The sequence below is a fragment of the Falco punctatus genome, assembly GCF_963210335.1.
Source record: "Falco punctatus genome assembly, chromosome: 8".
In the NCBI taxonomy this organism is placed as follows: Eukaryota; Metazoa; Chordata; class Aves; order Falconiformes; family Falconidae; genus Falco; species Falco punctatus.
Window position 1 is genome coordinate 38,868,728 of NC_137588.1, and position 17,525 is coordinate 38,886,252.

The 17,525-nt window shown below is 40.1% G+C and overlaps 2 protein-coding genes across 6 annotated transcripts in view; one reads left to right on the forward strand and one right to left on the reverse strand.

The window, feature by feature from the left end:
- ARHGAP15 (Rho GTPase activating protein 15) overlaps positions 1-17,525 on the forward strand; it is a 333,073-nt gene that overhangs the window by 300,394 nt on the left and 15,154 nt on the right. For 3 of the 4 annotated variants that reach the window (XM_080399693.1, XM_080399696.1, XM_080399694.1), the window contains one exon: positions 8,283-8,388. The exons of the other annotated variant lie outside the window; for it this stretch is intronic. In XM_080399693.1, the coding sequence (XP_080255819.1) occupies positions 8,283-8,388 (106 nt within the window). The remainder of the gene's footprint in view (positions 1-8,282; positions 8,389-17,525) is intronic. 4 annotated transcript variants of the gene reach the window in all.
- GTDC1 (glycosyltransferase like domain containing 1) overlaps positions 1-17,525 on the reverse strand; it is a 342,121-nt gene that overhangs the window by 29,708 nt on the left and 294,888 nt on the right. For both annotated transcript variants that reach the window (XR_013930064.1, XR_013930065.1), the window contains 2 exons: positions 10,256-10,500; positions 1-8,025 (listed from right to left, as the gene is read on the reverse strand). The exon at positions 1-8,025 is cut by the window's left edge and continues 29,708 nt beyond it. The gene's annotated coding sequence lies outside the window, so the exon portion shown is untranslated. The remainder of the gene's footprint in view (positions 8,026-10,255; positions 10,501-17,525) is intronic.

Here is a 17,525-nt window from a genome sequence, read left to right on the forward strand (position 1 = left end):
AGCTGGGATTTAGCAAGTTCCACTGGGAATTACCTATGATAGAGGGCAGGGCTGCACTTCCTCAGAACATGCTCCTGCTGTAAAAATTCACAAACCTGGCATTCATACAGGCATCTGTCGCTTGCTCTAATGCCAGTTCATAGTATACATACAAACATCTGCTTCCATGCACAAAGGGATACAGAACGCTTGACAGGTCTGTGTTAGCAGGGTTCGCAATGCCAGTTCTTTATGCAAAAACCCTAATGCTTCCCGTCAAGCCATTAGAAGTGATACAATCAGCCCAGGCCCCATTAAGCCATCAGTGTCCACCTGTGATAAAGATGGCCATTTGTTTTCTTAAAGCCCACTTAATGTCTGCTTAACTCAATTTGTCAGGAAATGTAGAACAATTTCCTCACAGCCTGAAATTTGGTAGTGGTTCAAAGTCAAAAGGCCAGGTCTAGTCTTATTCAAATGATATAATGAACAGTCTTCAAATCTAAATCTCCCTTGGGGAGATGCTGTTTACTTTTTTTTTTTTTTTTTTTAATGTTAGAAGGGAAAAAAAAAAAAAGAAGGAACAGTAAAATGTATGCTTTTCTTTGATTACTAAAAATATTGAATCCTTTTAACCCCTTCATACGGGTCATCTGAGAAATGAACTTCCTTGCCTCCCTCTTTTGCTGGAGGTTAATAAACTAAAGGTTAGGCAGAGCAGAGCAAAAATACAGAATGAATATGCAAAAAAATATTTCCAACATATTTTAAAAGTCTCCTTTTAACCATATAAATTTACAGCTTAACCACCTAAAATGTGTCTCCAGGTTTCGCCCTCTCCTGGTGCACTGACAAGGGGCCCGATCCCACCCCTCGATGGCAGTGCCAAGAGCACCGCTCGCAGGGAGCGCAGTCAGAGTGCGTTTGAGACCGCTGGGGGGAATTTTCCCCGGGGAAAAGAGACAACAGCTGAATAAATGTAACAGGATAAGACCCCGACTTTTACGATTGTTCTGGGATGGTTCCTATCCAGCATCCTAATTTTCACTTAGGGTGAAATCTGAGAAATGCTTTTCTACCTCATCCCCGTGCATCCTTCCACCCTGCTACAGGTTTTCTCTGTTCCAAATCGCTGCCCACCCCCAGGTTCTCAACCGACAGGCACTTTGGAGATCATGGGTGAGAACCAGAGGGATGCCAATGGGAGCCCATCCTCAGCATGGGAGGTGGGGGCAAGAGGAGGCTGTGAAGGAGAGACGAGCAGGGATTTCAGAATCTGGCAGTGCTGCCTTATCATGCTTCCAACGCTTCACACAACAAAAAAAAGCAGTGATGGGCCACTGCTGTGGTAGGGCAGAGCACTGCTGCTAAAACAGCCCTTTAGCCAAAAAAAACCAAAAAACAAACAGTTGGGGAAAATACCTATATAAGAGAATAAAGAGGATTCCCAATTTCAAAGGCATACATAATCACACCCCAATAGGTTCAAGAAATGAAATTAAATTATAAATAGTGACCTTATGAATGCAGCTTCTGTATCTGAAGACAATTTTTGAAAGTGTGAGCAACTATTTGTCTGCTTCTGGAAAGGAGTGCAGGTCAAGCATCGTAGCGTCGTTTCTCTGCTGGCTTTAACTGCTGTTGGGGAGGTGCGTTATGGCCTCGAGTTGTGCATTTGCAGAGAAAATATCACACCGTCCAGATGCTCAAGTCTGCTCTTTCTGTGCAGAAAACCCCGCACAAATCTGTAGCAGTGTATGAAATACCAGGAAAGAGCTCAGCATATTTTTCTGATGCTTGGTAGAAGTTAGCAGTGAAGTACAATCATTTCAGTCGGGACCAGACTATCATTAGCTATCAAAGTCCTAAGTCTAATTAACCCCCCAAATTGACTGACAAAAGATCATTCCTTTTTTGTGCTGCCTAACTGGTTGTATGTACGCTGGGCATGCAGTACCTAAGTCAGATGCTGCTTTGTTATAATTAGGGCAGCAAATTTTGTTTTCTGTTTGGTACTTGCTGTTACATATTGCATGTAATGTATGGCACTGTTAAGGGAAAAAAATTGGAGTCAAAGTGCCTGGAAAGTTAGGTCTGCTCTGTAGCACTGTGAGATTGTTGACATCTGCCGAGGTTGGAGAGCTCAGTAAGCAGGAAATGGGGTGTCACTCTGAGTGGTAGTTTACCATTATCCTGGCATCCTAATGAAGTGTCTGCAGTGCACAGAGCTTCTGGATGGCATCTTAACGCACGGCTAAGCAAAAGCACTTCTCTCCTTGTCACTGTCATCCATCTGCCTGCACCCTACTGTAGCCAATGGGATGGAACCATGCTACAATGTGCTATAAGCCATTTAGAGTTGCACATTGCATAATCAGTCCCATCAAATATGTAAAAAATGGCTATTATTGGTTATTTCCCTCAAACTCTGGCACCTGGAGTTTGATACATTAAAGTTTAACTTTTCTAAGTGCCGTTTTTTCCTATTAATTCCACATATATTTTTGTTAAATGGGACCGAGTTGTGAACTCATTGTCTTGGTCTTGCTAATGGATCACAAAAGTTGTATGAATATTCATTACAAAAGCCACTTTATATCACATAGGATGATCTATCAATTGCCCATATAGAGAGGTTTCACACAATTCTCATTTTCTTTTGCAACATCTATTTCTGAGGCATGAATAAAAAGTAAAATCAATTCAGATCACAAATTGGTTATTTTCCTTATAGCAAACATTAGTTAGTTTGAACACTTCTTATAGATTTTTTCTTAAAACAAGAAAATATTTTACAATGTATCTGCACGAGACGATTGCCACAGTGTACTGCAAGTGATTAAAATTGGGACTTTCATGCTGTATACAGTAACATTAAAATATCCTGACATTAGAAGTGACACAATTTATCTATATATTTGTACATAAAAGTCTGTGTATTTCAGCCAGCATGACTTCCAGAATATGAAGACTTACCAAATGAAAGCAGAGTTTGGGGCAGTTGACATCTCTGGGGAAAAAAAAAAGTCAAGCCAACAGAGCACTCTCTTTTAAGCAAGTTTTCATTCCCTGATAACACCAAAGCTATCAAGGACTGGGGTTAAGCATTGTGTGACACGGCAAGCTTCTAAAATGGGCAAGAGCAAGATGAATTGGCTAAGTCGGGTGTTTATTTATACAAACAAGAGGGCAGAACATAATTTAGTTGCATCAGGAATTTTTCACAGACATTAAAACTATAGCAAACATAACAGCGGGGATGCTTGCACAGCAGCACAGTGGGGAAGCTCACAGAGCGTCTGCCCACACTACGGCTGGCTGTAGCCAGCGCCATAAGTCTCACAATTTCATTAGCACTCGAAAATCCACCTCCACCACTCAGCTCCGATTAAAACAAAACAACAAAAAAATGAAATAAATGAAATAAACAAACCAAAAAAGCCCCAGACAAGACCTGTCTTTCTCTCGGCAGCTGAATCAGTCACAAATTGTTGGAAAAACTCTTGGCAGGCAGATTTTGCTGTAGCAACAGTGTGCGACGTTTTAACCACAGCAGAAATCTAATTCAAAAAGAAACAAAACAAGGTGAGAAGAGCTGTGTAAGAAAATCAGAGGAAACCATGCCTAAAAAACAACAACAAAACAGATTAGGTGGCAGATCAATAGTTTGATATTTTATGCAGAACCATAAATCACTGTTTTTTTCCAGCAGTTCAGCTGTGAGGCTCGAGATCATAAAAAGAAACCGTGGCTCGTGATAAAATTAGGCATTAACGTGAGCCATAAATGCCATTTAACATTAAACATGCACAAGCCACTGAAATGCCTGGTAAAGGGAAATGGGCGCTATAGTAAAACTACACAGTCAGTCGGACATGAATAATGCAGCAGGTCTGAGGAGGGTCACAGGTCAGACTCCAGTACCTTACAAAATAATGAATGCATGTCAGGTTAGAGACATACATCCCTTCCTAGCAAACGTGAGTTATTGGAGATAAACCCTGGACTTCCTGTTCTGAAACAAAGTGGCTTGTTGTAAACATCTACGTTCATTTAAAATTAATGATTAAAAGAAAGATTCGGTGGGATTTGCTTAAGTATTCTTTATGGACAAGAATGCTAAAGGTTACTTTCTTCATTCATTTCTACCCAGCCACTGTTAATGTTACAGACACATCATGTTTTCCTCTGTGCTCAAATGTTTATCCAAAGCTCATTTACAAAAGAGCTTATATAATATTAAGTAGGGGTTTTTTTCAATGCATTCTTCATTTAAATATAAACAAGAGAGCACCTCCACAGTTTTGCTCCGTTAAAGGGAGCCAGCGCTATTTTTAAAGGCATAACCCAAATTCTATATATATGTTCTATGAAAATATTCCATGGAAAACCATCTGCAATTTGCTTCAGAGTATCCTGCTGAAATTATCACCTACGTCTTCTGTATTTTAACAAAAAAAAACCAAACCAAAACAAACAAACAAAAAAAACCCCCAAAAAATACCACAAAAGGGATTAACCATCCTTTCAGTCTTTATTTGATATATGTGATTATGACAACGCTTTTCCTTCAGAAATCTTCACAAAGAAAGGAGAGTCTACCTTTACAAAATGGGCATCTTTTCCCCAGATTTTCACCAATACTTGCAAGGAAAAGAGTATAATGAAAAATAATATTGTTTCATTTTATCAAAACAGGTCTGCTTCATTATCTAGGCTTAGCTGGAGAATTTAACAGCTGTTCAGAGTCTTTTCCTTCCATTGCACCCTGTTCAGAACATAGCACAAGGACCGGGGGTACCTTCTCCACAACTATTTGTATAAACCCTTGTTTAAGGATTTCCTCCCTCTGTTTGAGCATGGTAAAAAGAAAAAAACTCAAAAAAAAATTTCAAAAATCTTACTACTTACTGAAAGGGGAAAATTTCTAGGAACTCAAGGCTTTACAGAAATAAAGCAAATACATAGGTATTGCAAATGAAACATAAGATCTTGCATCTGATCTGTTAAATATTCCATCAACAAGGTCAAGAGTAAAGACAAGCCCAGCCACAAAAACTGAGGCGAGAGTAAGCTTTAATAAAAAAAATGAACAGTTTATCCTCTTCAGCTTCTCAAGTGGAAAAACAAATTCTTTTATACTAGAGAAAAATCAAGCGTGTATATAGCATTTTAAAAACTCACCAATATCAACCATTTTAATGAAAGAGTACCCAATATTTTCATGGAACTATAAAAGGGAGCGAGACTAAGTGTTACGGCAAAAAGCCTGGGCTCAGCAGCTTTGTGTGGGAAATGGTGAAATGTGACTGTGATTTATAATGAGAAAAGGTATCTACAACATACAATTTTCTACCTAGCTGCAAATAATAATTCATAGTGATGTCCCTTCCAGATAAAATACCTTTGCAATGTAGGACTCATGTGGTAAAATGATCATGATAAATGTCAGACCAGTGCAGGTAACGGCTTTACAAACCATTAAGATTAGCTGGCTCTTTTTTTTTTGATGATAACAGTAACCATGCTGTGACTCTATGTGGTAATAATATCTCAGTACTGATAAATGCCAGAGCCAGGCAGAGGTGTTTATCATTCCCAGTTCAGAAATGCTGACTAAAGTTACCACATGTTGCCTGTTTTTTCTTCTTTTACAATAGACTAACAATTAACAAACAGACCGATTCACAGAATAATTTTATGCACAATTTCTGCATTCTTTGTGCTTTAGTGCCTGCCCAAATATCTCCTCTCCTGCACACCAGTACTGATGACTTTGGTACAGTACGCCCTAAAACAAAGCTTTCTACCCTCGCCATTCTCTCAATAAATAATTTATTTGTAAATTACTAGCACACTTTTTAGTTTGTTTCTTTTACAAATACACCTGATAAGGAAGTGTAGCCTCTGTAAGGCTGTTTCTGTGGGGAAGGTGGTTACCAAGCTGATTATCTGTGTTAATCAACACAGAGCAGAGACACATCCTTCAAGAGAGCACGATAAAGCTTTACTGTATGGCAGTTCCTTGCAAATATTCTCCAAGGACAAAGAGTGAACCTTTCCTTCCACTGAGTCTTTCCCTACCTCACTGTTTCAGTTCCACAGAAGTCCATGGAATTATCAGGAGAAAACAGAATTGGGAAATAAATTAGTTGAGAAGCTTTTTTCAAGAAGTTGCAGCACAGCCAGGGCAGCCTCAATCTAAATGCAACTGATCTAGTAAGGTCACAGCATGTCTTAGTGTACCCAAAGTGGGGCAGGGGGCTGGGGAAGGGGCTGGGGGTGTTGGCCTAGGGAGGAGGGGGCTCAAGAGGACACCTTATTGTTCTCTACAACTACCTGACATGAGGTTGTAGCGAGATGGGGTTGGTCTCTTCTCCCAAGTGACAGGACAAGAGGGAACGGCCTCAAGTTGCACCAGGGGAGGTTTAGGTTGGAGACTGGGAAAAATTTCTTCACTGAAAGAGTTGTCAAGCCCTGGAACAGACTGCCCAGGGAAGTGGTGGAATCACCATTCCTGGAGGTATTTAAAAGACATGTAGATGTGTTGCTTGGGGACATAGTTTAGGGGTGGATGCGGCAGTGTTGGGCTCATGGTTGGACTCAATGATCTTAAAGGTCTTCCCCAACCCAAGCAAGCCTGTGATTCTGTGTACGCACACCAAGCAGCACAAATAAAAAGCCCACAGGATTTGTACCCCCTTTCAACAATCAATTCACTTCTGCAAATTTCATATCATTTTCATTTGTATCTTCAGCCATATTTCCACCAGACAGATTATCCATAGAGCAAAAATGAACAGTACTAATGGCTTGGGGCAGAAAACACCAAGGGTTTTCTGGGTTGCAAGACTGGGGGAGTTTGTGCTGCTCAGAGGTGAATTAGAACAAGAGTAAAATACACAGAAAGCGTGTTCTCCATTTCTGTTTAACTTCATTATCACTGTTGTCAATTGCATGACTTCCTATAGAATAAATCCATATAAAAGTTTGGCATTTTTTACTGGAAAATAATACCTATGCATTGACTACACTGAGCTCTTGTCTTTCATATCTAAATAGATGCTCACATTATAAACAATAAAGATCTATGCATCCATATCTGTGTGTATGAAATATTAATCAGGAATTAGGAATACATGCTGAGGAAGGAATATTATGCTAGTAATTTTAATTTTAAAATTCAGCTCAGTCACAGGAAATTTTTGGTTGAAACTTTTTTTTGATGAAATATTTGAATCGAGACACTAATCACCATGTATGCTTATGCAGCACCTACTGCAACTGGGATTCAATCCTGATTGAGATCTCTGGGTGACAGGGTAATATGAATATTAAAAAGAAACATATACAAAGAATGATAGGTGATAATTAAATCATAGATTATAAGATCAGATAAGTATTCTCAGGTTATCTAGGGCATGTAACATGCAAGATGTTTTCCCTACTTCAGACCCACTGGCACCTTATCTAATCTGTTCCTAAATGAAAGCACAATTGCACATGACTTTGCCTTAGTTGCAACATCTTATACAAATCGATGAAAATAACAGTCAAACCTTTCTTAAGAAAATATGTATCATGCTAAAACAGGAAGGTATATCTTAACAAAAAAGATAGCAAAGTTCTTATCACCTCAAAAGATAGATTAAAGCCCTTAGTACTGCATTTTTTATTACTAATCATGTTTGAACTACAATTTTTTTCTTGCAGAAATTGCAGTTTTGAGATGCTGCAGGTATTAGAAAATAGCTACCGTGAAGTAGTTTCTCGAAATAACTGATCACCAGAAAACACGACTAAAAAGAACAGCAAATCATTTTACATTTCCAAACGTAGTGGGATGTAACGTTAAGGATACAGATCCCTAAATACAGCTGATTTAATTATGATGACAAAAAAAGGGACAACAAGGACTACCTGGGAAATGCATCCATCACAGAAGCTGCATCATTGGACAAATGTAATTCCAAAGTGAGAGTCCATTTAAGACGTGGGTCCCTTACTACTGGGAGATACTTTAGCTTAGGATGATGGTCTAAAAGTCTAATAAAATAAATGAAAATCATAAGAATATAATTCTGTGAACCAGGAAATGCTTACTGAAGATTAAGAGAGAATTTTAAATTCTTGTAAATTACACTTGCTCTCTATTAAGGTAACAGAAGGTATGATATATTCTGGTTTTAACCATATATTAATGATGGCTCTCCTTGTTAAGGTACCAGATACAGTACTGGGCAAAGGGATGTCCTAACATGGCACTCCAGGGGTTATTTTCTCTTTTTTTTTCACCCCCTTAGAAATCCAGGACAACGCCACTCGCATCAAATCCATAAGGAGCCTGGTAGAAAAGCTCCCTAGACCAAACTATGACACGATGAAAATCCTTTTTGAACATCTAAAGAAGTAAGTAGAACTGTGGTACTAACAGATCAATACTTTTTAAAGGACTCAGTGTGTGGTGTCCTAATCCTATTGGAAATGTCATCCAAAATATCAAAGATAATTATGTTCCTTGGCAAAACTAAGCATGATTTATGATATCTATGTATACCCTATCCTGGCTCAAGAAATCAGTATGTCTAAGCAAAGGCCAAAAGTTTTTCTCTACTAGAAAGTAAAACAGTTCTGTTTCCTTTGATGCACTCAAACACGTCAGGGTTACTATGCTACAGGTATATTTTGCCAGCAACGGACACTTGGACCACCACGTTTTCACCACTGAGATCCCTGCTTTTCGATCTTCTTTACTGATCTTGTGATATGCTGAGGCACATAATGGTAGAAATAACCTCACCGAAGAAAAAACGTTAGGAGCTCTCGTACCTCACAAGGAAGCTTGTGACAACACAGAACATCTAAGAAACACTGAGGAGTGATTTTGAAGTGCATCCTTGTGGTATCTCAGCAATGTTAGGAGAGCAGAGGCAGAAAAATGACACTCTGAGGCCCGACCTTATCGTTCCTCTGTGCTTTTGGAACTCATTGAGTTCTGTTTGCAAGAGATGGCAGCCCTAAAAGTCAGCCCAGGATGTCATTTGTACCTTGGGTTTTCTTCTCATGTTCCATGACATTGACAGTACAAATACCCATAGACCATGTGCTCAGAACCAAGTTGCAGCTGTTTGACAAGAAGTGGCAGACCTCAAGACAGGGGCACAGGAAGGGCAGGGTCCTGTTCCTTCATCCCTGTCCTGCTGCTGGGACTAACCAGTGCCATTTGGCACGGTCAATTTTCAGCCGGACTACCCTTAACACTGAATGGACTAAGCAAGATCGAGGGCCCCACGGAGGCCCTGTGCACAGAGGAGTATTTCATCCTAGGAATGATAGAATGACCCCAGTGAGTGAGTAATAAAGACTCCGAATAAAAGACTACTCTGAGCTTATAATGAATGATGCATTTATACTGATAATTTCTGCTGCATTCTCCTGGCCTGTATGTGTAAGAGATGAAGATCCTTTATCTTGTTTTGCAGCTTCCAGCTGAAACTGCAAAATGAAGTCCATATAGTTGTAGGAATTTCCCCATTTCATTAAGCATGGAAGGATTTTAAGCAGTCCATAAAATGACTGAGTTTGGCCTTGCAGAAAAAGAGTTTTCTGTGTATTCATCTGATGTGCTATGTGCACACGTTCTCTCCTTCAGCAGGTTATCTAGAGCAGGATGATAATTTATTAGTGTCAATGGAAGAATAATAAGGGAAATTATTTCCCGGGAAGAACCCGAGTGCAAGAAGTGGGTACATGCTGTCAGCACAGATATGCCATATTCAAAATTTACTGCACCATATGCGGCATTGATCCTAACTTGAAAAAAGTTTTGCTACCATGTCTTAGGGGAGAGATATCAGGTATACACAATAAGTCTTTGATCTCATAGTTAAATCACTTGATTGAGACTCAGGAGACGTGGGTTCAGTTCTCGGCTTTGACTGGATGTTCTAGGTGACCTTGGGTAAATCACTTAATCTCTCTGTGCCTTGGTTCCTTGTTTACAAAATGATGATAATACTTCCTTTGTCTGCCTTGGCTTTTTAGAACATAATCTGTTTGGGACAGGAATTGTTTCCTGCTGTGTATGTGTAGAATAACTGGCAAAACTGGACCAAGACTGGTGGGTTGTTGGAGAAAAGAAAATGAAAAGGAAAAAAAACTCACACTAACATACAGACAATAAAATACCAATACTTTGGAAAGCATTGGTACGCAATACTGGGCTGGAGGACAACTCTATAGATACAGTACTACCTACATAAGCACGTGCTCTTACCTGGGTATCCCTGCAGAAGGCTTGGTGAAGCTAGAAGCTATGCTGGCACAATGTAGTGGCACGGCAGGATGGAAGGCAGGAAGATGGGATATTTGAACCATTTGGGGATCTGAGCATTATGGGAGCAATTGTCTGTGTCTCTCTGAAGGTCAGCCTTCTCTGCCACACAAACCCATCCTCAGGGAAGGACAGGGGGATTCCATAAGCTTTGTTCCATTGATATAGAAGCAGCAGTAGACTAGATACTGAAAACACAAAAAAAGAAACAGATAAAACCTGGTATGTTCTCTTGAACTTGTCAACACAAAAGACAGGGGCCAGTCTGCATGGCCTCATGGCTGCATAAATGAGACTAAGGAAGCATAAATACGTTTTTAGTGATGACATTATGTTTATATTAAGTAAATACAGGCAATGTGTGTTTGTTTAAATCAACCTAGGAAATAAGACTGGTTTGCATAGGTTACAAAACACGGAATTATATCACTTTTAGAAATACTTTTCAGAAGAGGGGTGCCAATGTGCATGATGTGCCAACCTCACTACTGACTTGCACATTGCAGCATCCTCTTCAATCACAATGTTTTCTCAGCGTAAATCACAGCAGCCTCAAAAGTTTCCAATTAGTTGAAAAAAAAAAAAAGAAAACTGGTTTGATTTGAGGTATATTACTGCAATTTCTGTATTTTCTGGTGGAGCTGGCTGTTCTTGCACACTATTGAACTGGGCTTCAAGGGGTTTCTAGTGGGGAGAAGCTGAAGGACCACAGTTATGCTGTTTCTGTGTCATTCCCCTTTCTCCTACACCTTTCTTTCCCCTCTGTCAGACAAACACAACAGGAACAAGGCTATGCAGACCTGGGCCATGGGACTGTGTAAGCCTGTGACTTTGTACAGCACGTGAGAGCACACATCTCAGTGACATGGAGGAGCTCAGCACGAGAATCCAACCTTTGCCCAGCAGGCTGTGCTTATCCTAAATCACTGACAGCAGTGAGGCTGCACGATGGTTTTGTTCTGCAGTGATCCAGTCTGCAAGAGTAGGTTCAGATCAAGCACAAATAACAATGTGAAACGCACTGCAGAAGGGTCCTCCTGTAGAAACCCAGACAAAGCAGCTGATGAGAGAATCTGCGAGAAAGGCCTGGCAGCAGGGATTAACACCAGTGCCATATATCTTTCTTAAACTGAGACCTCTGAAGTTGCAAGAAGTCACAGTACAGTGTGTGAAGCCCACAGAAGGGGGATTAAAAGCAAAGCTTGAGGTTGCAGTACCTGTTCTTTTAAGTTTTTTTGCATTTGATGGGAAAAAAACCAACCCAGCAATGTCCCCTGTTCATCTTTGCATGAAATTTATTCTACTCATAAGCAGAAGACACAAAATATGGGGCCAAACAGACATAGCACATAGCTCTTGTCAGCCAATACCATAAAAAAATATTTTACTAGGACTCATACTGACAATAATTGAGCACAGCTACTGTTAGGTTATTCATACTTCTTCCTGAAGATAAGCAGATCAAACAATTATATTCTACACACAGAAAAAACAACAAACCCCAACCTGAGTAGGGATTTTCCCAAATAAAGGGCTACAGAAAACCACCTGTTCTATTTGAACATGTTTAGAGAATAGTTGCTTGCTACATATATCACGTATACTGCTGTCCCATACGTTTGTGAAAACAGCGTCCCAGTTCACCAGGACTCCACTCTTTTCTGTTGTTTATCCACAAGCAAATTTTACTGCCAAACTGAGTGAGCTAATTGTGGGTACCAGATGAAACCAATATACCTTTCTGGTCCTGTTTTGCAGGCATACGCAGGACATCAAATGATGCAGAAACCTCGTATTGGCTCTCTGCACAACCAATGCTTATCTGATAAATCATTATTTGTACCCAGTAATTTACTCGCAGAACTATAATTCAAGTGAGGCAGAAGGAGCATTTCAGCCTTTAAGGATCCCACAGTATTTTATGATCAGTACCTAACCGGCTTTCACAGCAGCATCTACAGGCAGCTCTTTCACACCTGTCAGGAAACTGAGGCACAAGGAGTATAAATGACTTAAAGACTTGGCATAAACCAGCAATACAATCTAAAAAGTGGATGGTTTCTTTTGTTTGCATAAAAGCATCTCCAGTGACCACAAAAGACTCTTTCCTCCCTAAATGCAAAATGCAGCAGGGGAGAGGAGCACCCCGGCTGGGTCCTCTGCTCCACGCTCCGAGCTGGCGAGGGCGGACGCAGCTCTGCTCCAGAAGCCATGTGCCTGCATTATACAGAGCTGTGCCTGAGCTAATAAGCTGTGCTTATTAATGTTAAATTAATGAATCTCAGCCTGCTCTGCTTATTAGGTAGAGCTCCGTGCCACCGCAAGGCAGCTCTGCAACTCCCAGACCCGAGCTGTCTCACATCTGACCAGGCTGGAGCGCAGGGCAGCCAAGCTCAGCCTGCCGTTACCCATCCGTGTAGACACCCCTGCGAAGGGATGTATTACAGACAAAACCCCTCTCCTTGCTGCTTATTTTCCTGCACAAAGGCAGGATAACGCGTGTTATTTACAAGAGTATAAAATGGATGTTGAAATAATTAAACGGGAAGACAGAGGCCAGCCTGACACTACCATCCCTCTCCCTTACGTGGAAAGCACTGAACCCAGATGCCCAACTGTGGAAGATATTCTTCCAGCAGCAGCATCTGCCTCCTTGGCAGGCACTTCAGGCAAGTTGTCTGGGGAGCTCTGCAGTTGCCTCTTGGTTTATCACGTGGATCTGTTACTGTGGCCTATCTGGCTGCCTTGTCCGGGCAGAAGCCAATTCCTTTTGATTCACCTTTGAATCCAAGAAAGTCCATCTATTGTGCTCCATCTTTCCTGTACTGTATATAGCACAGCGAGACATTTTCAGATGCCATCCAGGCTTTCTGCCCTTTCAGAGAGAGAATGATTATTTTCTTTCTGATTGCCTTCCCCCCTCCCCAAATTCTTCATTCTTACTACTATTGTTTACAACAATTTCACTGGAAAGAATCTCCTTGTCAAGAGCGGAACTTTTCATCTAAGAGGAACCAACTAATGTTAATATATTAACTAACAAAAGTCATAGGTGTTCATGCTTTAGTTGTCTTGAAAAATAACCCTCCCTCGTTCTATGAACAAAGAAAAGCATCCAGCCTTGACAAATGGAACACTCACACACACACCCCTCAAACCTTGCAGCATGTAGCAGCTACATTCTGAAAAGCATAGGCTTTGGCAAACCACATGTGACTACCTATTAAAGATTAAAAACAGAAAAAGAAAAAGCAAAAAGAGAAAAAAGGAAAATTAAAAGGAAAAAAAAAAAAAGGAAAAAGAAAAGGGAATAAGGAAAAGGAAAAGGAAAAAAAGAAAAAGAAAAGAAAAAGAAATCATCCTAGACAGAAGCCCACGGTAGCCCATACACCAGGACACGATGACAAGGTGATGACAAGTCCAGCAGCAGTACCCAGAATTCTGAGGGAAAATCAGAAAATAAAGTTTAAGTATGGCATCTAGTAATACTAAACAGGGGATTTCTGCAAACTTTTCTTTTTTTCTTTTTTTTTTTTTTTTTAAGTTAGTGAAGGAAAGATGTAGCAAACATATGTGATTTTTTGCTTACTAAACTATGAGTCATATCAGCAGTTTCAGGCAGGCTTACATATTAAATCTAGGCTCAGAAGAACCCTTTTCTCACATAGTAGAAAAACAGACTACTTTAAGAACTCTTAAAGCTTTTTACTAAGAAAAAGAAGAAAAATAAAGGTAAAAGTTAGTGAAAAGAAAATAATAGTCCCCAGAACGGAAGGACTAGACAACAAATCTCTGGGAAACATCAGAGAACCTGTGGGAGACCTACAGCCCAGTGTCAGGTGGGCATTTAATTTTTCCTTCAGGAAAAATGCCCAGATTCAGGAATGTGCAGAAGCACAGAAGCCCTTAACTGAAGGCACAAGAAAGACTGTTGAAATTATTTCCTGAATCAAGACCTTTCTTTCTAATCAGGCAACTCATGAGCAGCTCTTGCCCTTCAGCCAGGGGACAGCAGCAGGGAGAAAAGCTTAGCCTTACTCCTGCAAGCTTTGGGAGCAGCTGCTGGAAATGTGAGGTGGAGAAATGTCCTCTTGCACCAGAAGGATGAGTAGGTGACTGGCCAGGGACATAAAAGACTCAGGCATCTATGACTAGAATTTTAAGATTTACATGAAATGAATTAATCACTTTCTAGCTTGAGAAGGGCAAATATATATTGAGACACGCTCTTGCACATGTGATTTTGACTGTTTCAGCTATAGAAGAGTTTCAGAAAGGAGCTGGAGTAATGCCAGGACTTGTCCCATTTACCATAGCTTCCCAGGGCTCATTTTGGGGGAAGGAGAAGAGTGAAACCCCTTTTCTCTCTGCTAAGTACACATCGGTTTACTTGTAAACTGGTGGACACAAGAAATGTGTGGCAGGCACAAGAGTGCACAGGACAGGATTAATAATAGCTTTTGGATTACAGGCAAACCCAGAAATCTGGTCTTTCAGAAGCACATTTATGCTTTTTTATTTTATTCACTTTGGCGTGGGGGCAACCTGCTACCAAGGCTTTTGCAATCATGCCTAGTCCTTCTTTTTACAGAATAAGAGTTTTCAAAGTTCACCTCTTCCCCAAAGAATACCTTACACCTTAGGGTTTTTTAACAAGAATAATGATGAATAATCAAAACCACATTTTTACCTGTGTTTCCATATATACTTCCTATTTCCACAAATGTATTTAAAAATACAAACCCTGATTTTCATAACAGTCAGGCAAGTAATTACACTTGGTACTTTTCAACGCGACCAAGCTTCAAAACGTACTGAACTGGTGTAAAAGCAAATAACAGAACGATAAAAATAATTAACATAGTTTTAATTTAAATATTTATGATACGGTTGACTGTGGCTGCACGGCACTATTGTGCTAGGTGCAGTACACAAATACACACAGACAGAGCCCCTGTTTCAAAGAACTCCTATTGTTCATCCCGCATTACTCCATATCAAGTGATCTCAAAATAGCTTTTCAAACATTAATTAAATCTCCTAACTTCCTTTTCAGGTCAGTAAGTTTTATTATTCTAGTTGCGTAGCTGGAGAAAGTGAGAAATGAAGAGGGTAAGGTACTTGCCCATGATGACACAGAGAACACTTCTCACTTCCACTCTCCACTTCCTTCCCAATCCCCCACACCGAGCCCCCCCGGCCTTTGAAGGCTCCTCCATGTGCATATGGGCGCTGTGGGCGTACATGTGCATATGGGCAGCACATCTCAGGGAAGGCCAGTTACTGCTAAGTACTCTTCAGTTAATCAGAACCATGTGAGAGTCCTGCTTCTGGTTTGCACTCGCATAAGCTTCGGCAAAATATCGCTGGCAGAGTTAATTTATGTGATTTTGTAACCTCTTAATATTGCTCGGGGTTAGTGTTCTTTTCAACTCAAATGTTTTTTTGCTGATGAAAATTAAGAATGCTCAATTCATTATAAAATGGCTTTTTTTTGGTCCAGTCTCCCCCCTTTTTTGGTTTGTTTTTTTTTTTTCCCCCTATTTTGGGAGATTGGGTTGTAAGAGCTTAAAGTCCAGGATCAGGTCATCAAAGGGTAAATTGCAATGCTTTTCATGGTTCTGACTAAATATATGGGGGTTTTTTTTCTCAAAATAAGGCTGTAAAATAAATAGTAGGCTTGAAGTTTCTTGAGATATTCATTGGAACTAAAAAAAAAAAACCAAAACAAAAAAGACTTTAACGCGAAAATGTCAGTGCTCTCTGCAAAATAATTAATATAACACAATGGGATCTATTCTACTATTGATTGAAAGGGAATTTATGCAGGTAATTCATTAAGGCTAGTGGGAGTTTGGCATGTAAATCCCCCAGCACTTTGATGGGAAAACAGACCCTGATTATTTTCTATTTTTTACAAGCTATAATATACATACTTTTCGGTGGAAATACGTAAAAAGAAAACCCAAATACCTGTACAGCTAGGGCAATGGATGGCCCTGCTCTGTGAGACTTCTGAAATTACATTAGATCAAATCATTTTTCACACTTTGCAAAAGAAGCAACAACCATTTCAATCACCATGTTAAAGAGAATCAATACATTTTTTGCTTCCAGAGAATGGGTTTTTTACATTCCAACATTTGCAGGTTATCATCTACATACATCTCTTTCTGTGGTCAAGTGCATGATTAGTACCTCTGACAGGGTATTGGCCATTTTCTTATGAAGATCTACAAATTCTTGTAAATAAAAACCGATCTGAAAAAAAAAATGAAGAGCAAATCTGTGGACTGGAATGCACCCTACTTGTAATGGGAACAAAAAGCTGGCAATGAAATATAAACCTAAATCACAGCAGAATGACCTACTTTAAGGCATTTGCCAAAGAGACAGTGTTTTAGACAGCTCCTCTGAAGTAGCGTCTTTATGTCTATGCCATCTGCAGATTTATTATTGTGCTTTAGGAAAAAAAAAAAAAAAAACAAAAACAAAAAAACCAACCACGGAAAGAAAAAACCTACAGTATGGCTGAAAAAACTCAGCTTCATCTATAGGAAAGATTCCAGTACTGTGGGCACCACACCTACTGATGTGGTCCAAGTTTTTTCTTTAGAGGCACCTAATTAAGAAACCCTGACTCATTTACATGGATACGTTTGATCTAAATTACACTCCAAACCACACCAAATTAGGAGCATCTGTGAATGTGAAGTGTTTGTTCCCAGTGACTGGTAGAATAGGGCCAGTTCTGGACGGCACATGTTCAAGTGACGAAAAATATTTCAGATGTAACATACTTCTGAGACCCACTTTTCCACTAATAATTCATAATGAGTTAAACCAGTATCTCTGCTTGAACAATCATTTCAGGCTGTGAAAAAAAATGTCATTTTACTTTTTAAAGGAAGAGGCGGGGGGGTTGGGAAGAGGGGTGGGCAACAACCTACTTTAGTTGTTGTCCCTGATAAAAGCGCATTAACAGAACCATTAGCCGCAATTTCAATCTGTGCAGGGCGTGTATTATCAGATATACGTTACTCCTAAAGCCTGGACTAAAGGCAAGTATCTATGAGTGATTAGTTGTTGTTCCCAGGCAAGGCCTTCTGCCTCTGTGTATAGTATTCCATCGTTAACCCACTGTGCCGGCTTTCCTAAGGAGTCTGGGAGCAGAGCAGGGTCTCAGCCCGAGAGGTGGTACCCTTCATGCTGC